Raw genomic sequence first — 11,603 nt, forward strand, 5'->3', positions numbered from 1 at the left:
TAGGAAGGACGCATGTATGTTTGTAGTGACTGAGTGTATTGATACACCATCGAAAGTGTAATTAATAACTTCACCATGCTAAAAGGGATATTCAATGTGTTTTTGTTTTTTTTTAAACCCATCTACCAATAGGCACCCTTCTTTGCGCGGCGTTGTAAAACCTCCCTGGTCTTTGTGGTTGAATCTGTGGTTGAAATTCACTGCTCGAATGAGTGACCTTACAGATCATTGTATGTGTGGGGTACAGAGATGAGGTAGTCATTCAAAAATCATGTTAAACACTATTATTGGACCTACGTGACTTAATCCCATTTTTACTCCTGAACTTATTTCGGCTTTCCATAACAATGGGGTTGAATACTTTTTGACTCAAGACATTTCAGCTTTTAATTTTAAAACAGTCTAAAAACATGATCAACTTTGACATTATGGGGTATTGTAATTTAATCAATGTTAAATTCAGGCTGTAACACAACATGTGGATAAAGTAAATGGGTGCAAATACTTTTTGAAGGCACTAAGAGGTGGAGGCCCAAGACAATCTGGTGGAGAACAATCAAGACCGAGGTCCAACAACATCAGCAGAGCTGGGGCATGGTGGACAAGACTGCCAGAAACAGACAAAAATGGAATGCCTTTGTTGCTGCCCAATGCACAAGCCAGCGTGAAGGGGATGAGTGGGCAATGGAGGAGAAACAAAGTTAGAGTTATAATTAAAGGAGTCTTGTTTAGATATATTGTATTACAGACATGGCAACACAGTATATGGTTTCAACAAGAACAACTCAGAGCAAAGGGTTAGGGGAAACATCTGCCTGGCTACAGCGATTCAGAGGGAGATCTTGGGAACACAGCTGGACCTCACTATCCACTAGCAGGCCTAGTAAACAACCTTTATCCTTGCACTGACCCAAAATCAAAAGTAAATATTCTTCACACTTAAAAGATTATAATGAACAACATAGCAATTGATTATGTGGTCGCCTGAGTGGCACAGCGGTCCAAGGCACTGCAAGAAGCGTCACTACAGTTCCTGGTTTGATTCCAGGCTGTATCACATCTGGCCATGATTGGAGTCCCATAGGGCGGCGCACAATTGGCCGGGGTAGGCCGTCATTGTAAATAAGAATTTGTTCTGTACAGACATGCCTAGTTAAATAAAGAAATGTATAACCTAGAGATTCTAGCATTCATATTGTTTGTCCACAAGTACTCAATGGCTGCATTTACACAGGGAGCACAATTCTGATCTTTTGCCCAATTATTGGCATGAGCCAGTCCAATTGTTCCAAAGATCAATTAGTGGAAAGAAATCTGAATTGGGCTACCTGTGTAAACGCAGCCAGTGAGTCAGCAACAGAAACTCACTGAGGCACTACTGACACCAAGTGGACTTTACAAGTACTGCGCCTCTGGTATAACTAGAATGAAGGACTGACCGCACAAAACATCTTTAAAATCGAAAAGTCTCAACTTTCTGGAAAATTTACATTTCAGAGACAATGTTAATGCCTTTGCATCCAGTGCGATTTGTATCCAGTCACACTACCAAATAACCTTGTGTTAATATTTATATGCCAGTTATGAAGAGGGTGGTCTGTCCCATCTACAAACTTAAAATTGTCCATCTGTACATTTAGTACTGGACTCATTCAAGTCACTTGATCTAAATAATATAACTAGCAATAGCATTTGAGAAGCACCATGTTCAAATAGGACTACCTTCCATCAAGTCACTTGGCAGGCAGCGGTATGAAGGCTGGGAACTAAGGCAATGAATGTCATATTACAGATTGAACGTCTGTCTAGAACACCATCCTCCATATATCAATGTTAAAATAAAGTCCTAGTCTGTCAGAGGGTCTATCCATGAATTCTATGAAACATGTTTCATCAGTTATTAATCTAAAAACATTCTAAAGCGACATTCCGAAATACATGGAGTCCAGCATCCTAATTTGCAAGACAAGACAAGTCAGTCAACAAGTAATCGTGTTTTTTTTTAATTGAAGATGTTTAGGTTTCATTTGGACAAAAAAAAAAAAAGATTAACATTACTTTCCAAAACAAGTGTCTTCCACAACGCATAGCTAGACATTGTGCATGGTCAGACTGGCTTTATATGGATCAAAAAGTTGTAGGTTACAAGTGTTCAACATTATACAACTGAAAATGCACAATTACCACCTAAACAACACTGGATTCAGAGAATACACCAGTATGCAACCCACCCTCTTCTCATTGCTCCTATGCTTTAGAACAAGTAAAGACATTTATGGGAGAGAAAATGTAAACTTGATGCATCAATTACAGTAAAAGCAGACAATATAAAAGTCTAATAAAATAAAAATCGAGGTAAAAGAAGTCCAGAAACCAGAGCGCCAAAACCATGTCAAAACTGACTGGTGACTAGAGAAAAAGCTTTGATGATTAAAAACCCACATTATTCCAAGACAATACACTGAGGCAGTTTAGCTTCCCTCTTCTGGTGAATTGCATTTAAGGAAATCCACAACCTTTCAGTTACGAAAATGTATTTATCAAAAGTAGAAACAAAACATGACATGACAGCAGAACTCACTCAACTTTAACGCCTCTTTTCCTTCCTATCTGACTTGCGATCCCTGTCACCGCGAGAGGACCTCTTCCCTGACCGGCTGCCTTCAGAGGTGGTCCTCTTCCTGTCAGACTTGGAGCTCTTATCTTTGGAACCTTTGGATTCACGACCACTGCCCTTGGACGACTTGTGGCTCCTCTCAACTACTGCCTTCTTCCGCTCCCTGTCCCTCTCGGATGGCCGCCTCCTACGTTTCTTGTCCTTCCTCCCTCGGCTGCGGCTCCTGCTAGAAGAGCTGGAGGAGCTGCCACTGGAGGAGCTGCTCCTGCTGGAGGAGCCACTAGAGGAGGAGCCGGAGCTCCCACTGGACGAGGAGCCGGAGGAGCTGCTAGATGAGCTACTGCTGCTTCTGCCACCACCACCTCCCTTCTTGTCCTTTGACTTCTTACGTCCCCTGCTGGCTTCCTTGCTCGGGGGCGCCAGCTCCTTGGGAGCCGCAGCATCATCCTGGGCCTGGGCAGGCTGGGCATTAGTGGTCTGCTTTATGGCACCTTGATCAGCCTCTTGGCGCTGCTCGGTTGTGAGCGGCTCTGGATCCATTCCAGCCTCCAGTAGGGGGATCTGAACCTCAGGAGCCATAGATGTTACATCAGAGACTTCCACACTAGGGTTGCACTCTGAGAGCAGGGGTGTGGCCACTTCTGTACATGGCTCGTCATCTTCGGTTGGTTGCATTTCAATGCTCTTCTCCTGGTCGTCTGACACAGCTGTGAGGTCCTGACCGTGAAGGGGCTCCTTTTCTGCCTTAACCAGTTGCTGCTCTTCTACTCCTTTCTCATTACCTACCTCCACTGGACTATCCTCCATCTTCTGATCCCCATCCCTGGCCTGCCCTTCAGCCTCCCTTACTACTGCAGTAACCTCCATCTGCTCCCCCACATCTCTGAACTCCACTATTCTAGTGTCTTGACTGTCTTCCTCAGCCTCCTCCATCTCATCTGCTTTAGTCCCCCCCTTCTTAGACTCCTGCTCTCCAACTTTCTCTACTGGCTTTTTCTTTCTGTCCTCCTTACGCTTTATACCCTCACCCCCCTCTTCCTTCTTTTCCTCCTCTATTGTTGCCTCATCTTCCTCCTCCATCTCCACATCAAACCGGTTACCTGTCACTTTGACTACCTGACCCGTGGGCTTACCCTCCTCTCGATCTTCTTTCTTCAGGTCCTTACCCAGAGCGGTGTCCCTCTGAGACTGGCGCCGAGGCCGAGCCTCCATCTTATTCAGATGCTCAGCAAATGCCTCGCATCTCTCCTCAAACATAACTGAAAGCAGGGATAAAATAAAAAATAATACGATTCAGTGACACCACAATGCACACCAAGGATAGGAAGTGTATTATGGCTACTTGTTGGAGGGCAGAATAATTTGGCTAATTGCACAATTGCTTACCATTCATTTTTTTCTGAGACTCATCTAAGAGCTTCTGAGTGGCTGAGCACATCCTCCCAGGCAGAAAGAAGATGGGTGGCTTGGTCTTTGTGCGGATGTACTTGACAATTTTTGTGTTGTGCACATTCCACTCCTCTTGCTAGAATACAAAAAAGTTCATGAGCATTCAATCGTCCCATCTACTTATGGGGAAAACTGTCACACACACACAGGTTTCATTTCACCTTAGTGCAATGTTATTACAGATTAAAACATTACATTTTTTTGGCACCAGCACAACCAATGAGGTTGAATATTGCTTTCAAGTTTCAAGAAAAGTCTTTACCAACTGAGCAAGCTCCACTTTCTGTTCCAACAGTCTCAGCTCTGTCTGCTTGGCACGCCTCTCCTCAAAGAGCTCTCGCCTTTCGCCCTCTACTTTTTTGCGCTCTTGTTCAGCTTGAACTTCCAATTTTTGTTCAATCTCAATGCGTTTCTTTTGCTGAGAAGATATAGATTAAAAAAGTATATATAAATTCACACATACATACAATTTCCCCATTAGCAAACATTCCAAACTATAGCCTAACGGCTGGAATAATTTTCACCAAGCTAGCTTGAAGGCTAATTCTGTAAGGGGACTTTTCATGCATTTACTGTATTAGAGTACTAGTTCACCAGTGTTAAGAGTAAACAATATTCCTACCCTATCCGTTGCCACATTAGATTCCTGCTTGAATTTCTGTAATGTTCCCATCAACAGGCCAAACATACGTCGATTCCTATAGGGAAAAAGGACAAAACAAAGAATAACATTTACATGATTTCTTGAAGATACACAAACTAAAGACCATTATTTCCCTAAGCATGTACAATGACATGTTACCTTTGTTTTCCCCTCTCATCCATGGTCTGATCCTGGATCAGGTCTCGACGTGTACGCTCCTTGGAGGTAGCTACTACTGATGACTGCAACACTGGCTGTGTTTGGACAAAGGCAAGTGGAGAGTTGGACTTTTAAAACATCAAGGTAAAATATTCAGACAGTGAGTGTATAATGATGGTCTACCTTTTTGACATCGTCATCATCTTCAGCGTCGCTGTCATGGCGTGAATCTCTCCTCCCTCTCTGGTCACCGGCCAGCCTATACAACAAAGACACGAGCAACACAAATGTGTGATTTACAGGCCACATCAAATAGAAACCCATTTGAATGCCACCAGGTGTAGGGCAATACCTTTTTAGGAGTGCCCACTACCGATTAATTGACGCCATATGGAAGTGACTGCAATAATCATGCAACAAAGAATGACAGCCTACTAAGTGAAAGTTGGGTTCTTGCACAAGATACGTCTCCCTCTGGCTATCTGCCTTGTCAATATCCTCGGTGTTTATTAGTTTCACTTGTCTGTGCATCCATCCTGTGTACGGTAACTAGTGGATTTGCACTGGTTTTATATTTATTTTGTTAACTACTCAACCGGGCATTAGAAGATGAGGGAAGCAAAAATTACTTAATCTTCAAAATTCTTAATCTCTTTAGAGGACATGTATGAGATCTGTACATTTTATTTTGCTGGATTAATCCCTAAAACATCCTAACACACTGCGAGCCAGTACCAGTTGATCAATTGTTGCAACAGAGAGAGCAAGCTCAAGACAGAGTGGACAGGCAGAGTAAGAAGATTATGCAATTGAAAGAGAACTTGAACCAACCTCACTGCATACCCAGTGTGATTTATAGAGGATATTTACTTTTAATAATTATATGTTCTGACAACGCAGTGTTTTAAAATTTGTCCACTATTTTATAATAAAAAAATATTTAAATTCTCCCCGCCCTGCAGATGGCTGTATCGATCCACTAATACAGCAGCAGTAAAGGCCCAGCGCACTAACATTACTTTTGTGAGAGAGAAAAAATCCCTGTGCTGCAGACTGCTATATCAGTCAGTTATTATTAATAACTACTACTTTTTAAAAGTAACCTTTATTTAAATAGGACAAATTCTTATTAAGAATGACGGCCTATAGCGGCTAAACACGGACAATGCTGGGTCAATTGTGCGCCGCCCTATGGGACTCCCTACAGCCTGGATTCCTAATACAGGAAGGCCCATTGAATTGTTTTTATAAACATTTTTATTGCGATTTCTTTGGGGGGGGGGGGGGTGAGGTAACACCCCTACTTCCCATGGCTATGGACTCATCTCCACTACATCTGGAAGTGGGCTAGCTCTACAGATTACTCTTACCTCAGGAGGGCCCCTTCAATATCCCTCTGTTTCACTGGGGGTCCTCCTGGTCCACCGCTGATGTCGGAGAGTCCACGTCTGCAAACAAATACGACATAAAGCTCAATGAAATACAATCACCACACATAATGTTGGAGATAAAGCCTAAATATGAAATGTGTTTTACCTCAACAAGTTGATTCCTCGACCCCTACCTCCTCCAATACCTGGGATGGTTGGCCGTCTAACTTGGCCAGGTCTGTAAGGAAACGTTACATTTAGATGTAATGTTAACATAGATCGACCAGAGCTAGCTGTAACTAACATTGTTTTTAGAAAAACGTAGCCAACGTTACATAGGGGGGGTGTTGGGGGGTATAGAATAAAAAAAAATATAGAAAAGCAAAAATAAATCAATGTGGCATAGCTAACTGTTACTTCAAGTAACGTTAGTTACTCTGACTAGTCTGGAAATGAAACTGAATCGAAACTAGCCAGCCAAAGGACACTAGAGCAACAACCGAGTAGCTAGCCAACTTGCTAACTTTACCAGTTGAACAATAATATATGGACATAACGTTAGCTAAGTAAAAACAGTAACGTTAGTTACCTAACTATAGTAATTGCATAAGTATTTGTACTTGCAGCTAGCTAGCCAACTAACACGCGGCCGATTCCATTCGACAGCACAGGCACACAACCAAGCGGCTAGCTGGTTATGCACGAGAATGGGAGATGCCATTTTTGTCGTGGGATTGGCATTTGTTGCTAGCTATTCTGCATAGTTAGCTAGAAGACGAACGAATGCTGAAAATGTTAATACAATTTACATTTTAAAATGCCTTTTTGTCATACCTCAATTCATTAGGATCCCGACCAGTTAATTTACGAATATTATCGTCTACATTTTTCAAACTCTCTTTCGCTTTCTCAAGCTGGGCTTGCAAAGATCCCACTGCCACCGCCATCTTAGCTACAGTAACTACCTTTCCTCACGGGCACGCCAGCTAAGTGTTGGTCGCAAAGCATCACTGGGTGAAAAGCGCGCTTCACTATCTTGATTGACAACTCAAAAGCCCAATCGGCAACTTCGTTATCTTAACGCACACGGCCATACATTGTAAGCTTTCTCCAGTCGACACGTCCATTAGTTTGTTGATCAATTAATGATTTTGATAATGACAAATAATTAGTCATTTGGTTGTTTTGGTCATAGAGTTACACCACAGAACAGTGGAGCCTAAAATATCTGGTAACAGTCACTAAAACACTCATTGAGAATAAAAGGATGTCCAATGTCTTTATGGCATACAGTTTTTCTTGGTGGTACATAGCAGTGGTGGGCTTGTAGAGATGGAAGCCACAACAATTGTGAAAGCAAACATTTAACTCCAGCAATAGCAGAAAGTGAACAAAAACTGTAATAGAAAAAAATTAACTGTCTAATTGCACCAGGTAGCCTAGCAGTTAAGAGCATTGGACCATTAACCAAAAGTCGCTGGTTTGAATCCTGAGCTGACTAAGTAAAAAAATATGCTGATGTGCCCTTAAGCAAGGTACTTAACCCTAATTGCTTCTGTAAGTCACTCTGGATAAGAGTGTTTGCTAAATGCCAAATGTATTGGGTCAAATGTTCTCCATAAGACTAAATAGTTGCTTTATCTAAAGGCTTCTAATTGCCACAGTACAACTCCCTGTGGATCCTAAATCTGAGCATGGTGATGGGTTCATAGAGCTACAGCTCATGGGGTGATGAGTTTCAACCTCATCGTGGATTTCATCAACCCGTTTAGTCCTCCTTATCGGCCAAGTCGTTTTGATCAAAGTACCTATGTAAAACAAAAACAAAAACATGAGCAATCAAATGACACGGTTTCCTGGCTATGAGTTTGTGAAGTCAAATAAACTTACCTAGCAACAAGGCAGATCATCAAGTTGAGAGGAGACAACCTTTCATCTTCTTGGTGTTCCTGTAATGGGAAAGAAAGAAAATCAAAATAATGACTATAATATACTCTGTTCATCATTATCAAATATTATCATGCAAACATTTGAGCATCTAACATTAATGTAGTTACATTTTAGTTCTCCATAAGGAAGTTGGTTTGCAACCTTTCATCTCAACATTAATACAAGCCACTATATCACCCTACCAGTTTGGTCCGCACTTCAGAACTACGTCTGGCCAGCTGTCTTATTAGAGAATGTGCTTCAGGGAGGAGAGGTTTCTCAAGGCAAGCCAGCAGTGCATACTGCCATCTTCCCTAGAGAAGTTGAGCACATATTAGCATAAAAAAAAAGGCACAAACTCTGTACATAGCCCATCTATAATTTAGCCCAAACAACTACCTCTTTCCCTACTGTATTTATTTATTTTTCTCCTTTGCACCCCATTATTTCTATCTCTACTTGCACATTCTTCCACTGCAAATCAACCATTCCAGTGTTTTACTTGCTATATTGTATTTACTTTCCCACCATGGCCTTTTTTTGCCTTTACCTCCCTTATCTCACCTCACTTACTCACATTGTATATAGACTTATTTTTCTACTGTATTATTGACTGTATGTTTGTTTTACTCCATGTGTAACTCTGTGTTGTTGTATGTGTCGAACTGCTTTGCTTTATCTTGGCCAGGTCGCAATTGTAAATGAGAACGTGTTCTCAACTTGCCTACCTGGTTAAATAAAGGTGAAATAAATAAATAAAATAATTAATTAAAGAAACTGAACTTACTAACTGTGGGACAAACTCTCTCTCTTCAAACCAGTTTATCAAGTACTCCAAAACTGCAGAGACTGTGGCCTAGAAGGGAATAATCATTTAGAGAGTGTCAAACACAAGTATTGTCATTTAGGTAATGAAGGAAAGCATCAATTGATGAACAATTAGTGTAGTAAGTATCATGCCAATGCTGTGAAAACACTCACCTGATTTAACCTGCTCACTATGCTAAGGAAAGGTGGAAAACCAACCTGGTGAAACAGGTGGGTAAATATCAAACATGATTAATGTCAATTTTTACACAGAAATCTTGCAAGATGCATCACTTAAATATTTCCTTTGTGGTCTATATACAGTTACCTTCACATAATCAAGGCCTGGATCTTCAGTAACAGGGTCAGTTGGAGGAGAGTTCAGATAAACATTTTCACCCAGGCAGAACTTTTTCCATTGTTCCTCTGCATCCTGTTTTGGCTAGATACAGACAGAACACATACTTTAGGGTTGCTGTATTTTACAATTCACTTTTACCAACAACAACAAAAATCATCCTCATACTTACCATGAACACATTGTCATCTAAAGCTTGACCACTCCAGTGTAGTCTGTGCTTACTGATACTCTGCAAGTAGTAAAACATTATCAGAATAAGTCACTTCAAAACAAAGCGACAAACAACTCGAAAGGGTAGTCAAATCTATAGTTACCCGTCTTATTTCTGAGAAGTTGCTGACTTGCTGTCGCTGCCATTTTAAACTCGGTGAAAATCCTTGTGGAGCAGCTTGGCAACCCGTAAGCTACCAAATAGAAGATTTGACAGGAAATTATACAGACAGACTCTCTCGCTCTCTCTCCCCTTTATACATTTTTAATTTATTTATTTAATTTATTTAACTAGGCAAGTCAGTTAAGAACAAATTCTTATTTACAATGACGGCCTACACTGGCCAAACCTGAACGATGCTGGGCCAATTGTGCACCTCCCTATGGGACTCCCAATCACGGCCGGTTGTGATACAGCCTGGATTCGAACCAGGGTGTCTGTAGTGACGGCTCTAGCACTGAGATGCAGTGCCTTAGACCACAGCGCCCCTCGGGAGCCCAAAAAATATCTGCGTTGGCTGGGGAAAATCAAGACAGTAGGCTACATTTAATTTGTGTCAGTGTGGTGAAACTTACCGACACATTCACTGTCTGTTTCTTTCTCAATTTCTTTGGGTCAATCTTCGCCACTACAACATCTGGACAGAGAGACGCCTCTAATCTGAAAATGAGAAATGCAGTGTTGTTTTTACTTACGTGAATGCGTGTTTCCTGATCATATGCGTGAAAAAATATCAAAAGACAGAGCTGAGGGACTTACTGAACCTGCCTCAGATATTCCTGGGGATTTCTTGGAGGCTCGTTAAGATTGAAGTCTTCCCCAGTTTCAATGCCGCATGTTTCCACAGGCAGAAGCCTGGGCATCAGTTCCTCCACGTCAGATTTCATGATGATGATGCAAACTATATGGTCAGTGTTAGACTGATACGACGTTAAATTAACCAATGACCGTTGCACTTACTATTGTACTTCTTAAAATATCACATTATAAAGGTTATTTTGTTGGATAACGACACAAGTCTCACGTCAAAACAAACGCTGTCGCCATCTTGTTATACTTTCGAATCAAGCCTGACGCATATAGAATGCGCCCGTTGCCATGGCGATTTAAAGAAGATGCTGCACGTGTATTTTGCGTTCTAAATTCCACAGGTCAAAGTCGAAAATAGAATGTTCCACATATTTTTTTCTAACAAAATCTACTACGCCATAATGACTATACAAATACTTTAAATCACTTGAAGGGAGATAATTATCAAATCATTGGTTGTTTGTGTTTCTTATTGATCAGCTCTTGATACAATTAAATTGGTATCTTGTTACAAGTTAATCATTACCCCTCTGTTACATTGTATCTTGAATCCCTCATTTAGCTATTGAAACGTCCATACTTGTTGAGATGTGACATCAACAGCTTGAAGGCAATGTCAATTTGACACTATGGAATTCAATGCAACCTGACTGTTCACCTCAAGGACTGCTTTAGTCAGGTTTCAGTATTTGGACCATTTTACATGACTGGACTTTCCAACATCAATATGGCTATTTCAACGATATACCTTTGGACATTTACTATTTGCATTTTTCCAACTCTAACTTGTGGATTATGAAAGTAAGTACAGCCGTTGCCAAAAGTTTTGAGAATGAAGCAAATATTAATTTTCACAAAGTTTGCTGCTTCAGTGTCTTTAGATATTTTTGGCACATGTTACTATGGAATACTGAAGTATAATTGCAAGCATTTCATAAGTGTCAAAGGCTTTTATTGACAATTACATGAAGTTGATGCAAAGAGTCAATATTTGCAGTGTTGACCCTTCTTTTTCAAGTGCTCTGCAATCCGCCCTGGCATGCTGTCAATTAACTTCTGGGCCACATCCTGATGGATGGCAGCCCATTCTTGCATTATCAATGCTTGGAGTTTGTCAGAATTTGTGGGTTTTTGTTTGCCCACCCGCCTCTTGAGGATTGACCACAAGTTCTCAATGGGATTAAGGTCTGGGGAGTTTCCTGGCCATGGACCCAAAATATCGATGTTTTGTTCCCCGAGCGACTTAG

The 11,603-nt window shown here is 41.2% G+C and overlaps 2 protein-coding genes across 4 annotated transcripts; both read right to left on the reverse strand.

The window, feature by feature from the left end:
• Positions 1–1,979: 1,979 nt before the first annotated feature.
• On the reverse strand, positions 1,980–7,354 carry LOC111968545 (pinin). The gene is made up of 9 exons (XM_023994197.2): positions 7,073–7,354; positions 6,405–6,476; positions 6,239–6,316; positions 5,052–5,127; positions 4,869–4,963; positions 4,689–4,764; positions 4,329–4,484; positions 4,004–4,142; positions 1,980–3,876 (listed from the first exon to the last, which is right to left on the reverse strand). The coding sequence occupies exons 1-9, from the start codon at positions 7,183–7,185 to the stop codon at positions 2,588–2,590; spliced, it is 2,094 nt and encodes a 697-aa protein (XP_023849965.1). The 5' UTR covers positions 7,186–7,354; the 3' UTR covers positions 1,980–2,587.
• A 149-nt stretch (positions 7,355–7,503) lies between these two features.
• LOC111968546 (gem-associated protein 2) lies at positions 7,504–10,628 on the reverse strand. 3 transcript variants are annotated; one of them, XM_023994200.3, is made up of 10 exons: positions 10,315–10,628; positions 10,122–10,206; positions 9,650–9,739; positions 9,505–9,564; positions 9,303–9,416; positions 9,149–9,193; positions 8,955–9,023; positions 8,371–8,481; positions 8,129–8,187; positions 7,504–8,046 (listed from the first exon to the last, which is right to left on the reverse strand). In XM_023994200.3, exons 1-10 carry the CDS (start codon positions 10,431–10,433, stop codon positions 8,007–8,009), a joined length of 792 nt encoding a protein of 263 aa, XP_023849968.1. In that variant the 5' UTR covers positions 10,434–10,628; the 3' UTR covers positions 7,504–8,006. The 3 variants fall into 3 exon arrangements, with proteins under 3 accessions (XP_023849968.1, XP_023849967.1, XP_023849969.1); XM_023994199.3 differs by having other exon boundaries at positions 10,306–10,618; XM_023994201.3 differs by lacking the exons at positions 8,955–9,023; positions 9,149–9,193 and having other exon boundaries at positions 10,306–10,618.
• Positions 10,629–11,603: the final 975 nt, after the last annotated feature.

The sequence above is a fragment of the Salvelinus sp. IW2-2015 genome, linkage group LG9, assembly GCF_002910315.2.
Source record: "Salvelinus sp. IW2-2015 linkage group LG9, ASM291031v2, whole genome shotgun sequence".
NCBI classification, from domain to species: Eukaryota; Metazoa; Chordata; class Actinopteri; order Salmoniformes; family Salmonidae; genus Salvelinus; species Salvelinus sp. IW2-2015.

Coding starts and splice junctions, on each gene's coding strand:
- LOC111968545 (XM_023994197.2), bottom strand. CDS start 7,185: ATGGCGGTGGCAGTGGGATCTTTGCAAGCCCAGCTTGAGAAAGCGAAA. Junction 4,964..5,051: donor ATGATGACGATGTCAAAAAG/GTAGACCATCAT, acceptor GTCCAAACACAG/CCAGTGTTGCAGTCATCAGT. Junction 4,765..4,868: donor GATGAGAGGGGAAAACAAAG/GTAACATGTCAT, acceptor TTTTCCCTATAG/GAATCGACGTATGTTTGGCC.
- LOC111968546 (XM_023994199.3), bottom strand. CDS start 10,433: ATGAAATCTGACGTGGAGGAACTGATGCCCAGGCTTCTGCCTGTGGAA. Junction 9,417..9,504: donor TAGATGACAATGTGTTCATG/GTAAGTATGAGG, acceptor GTCTGTATCTAG/CCAAAACAGGATGCAGAGGA. Junction 9,024..9,148: donor TAGTGAGCAGGTTAAATCAG/GTGAGTGTTTTC, acceptor ATTCCCTTCTAG/GCCACAGTCTCTGCAGTTTT.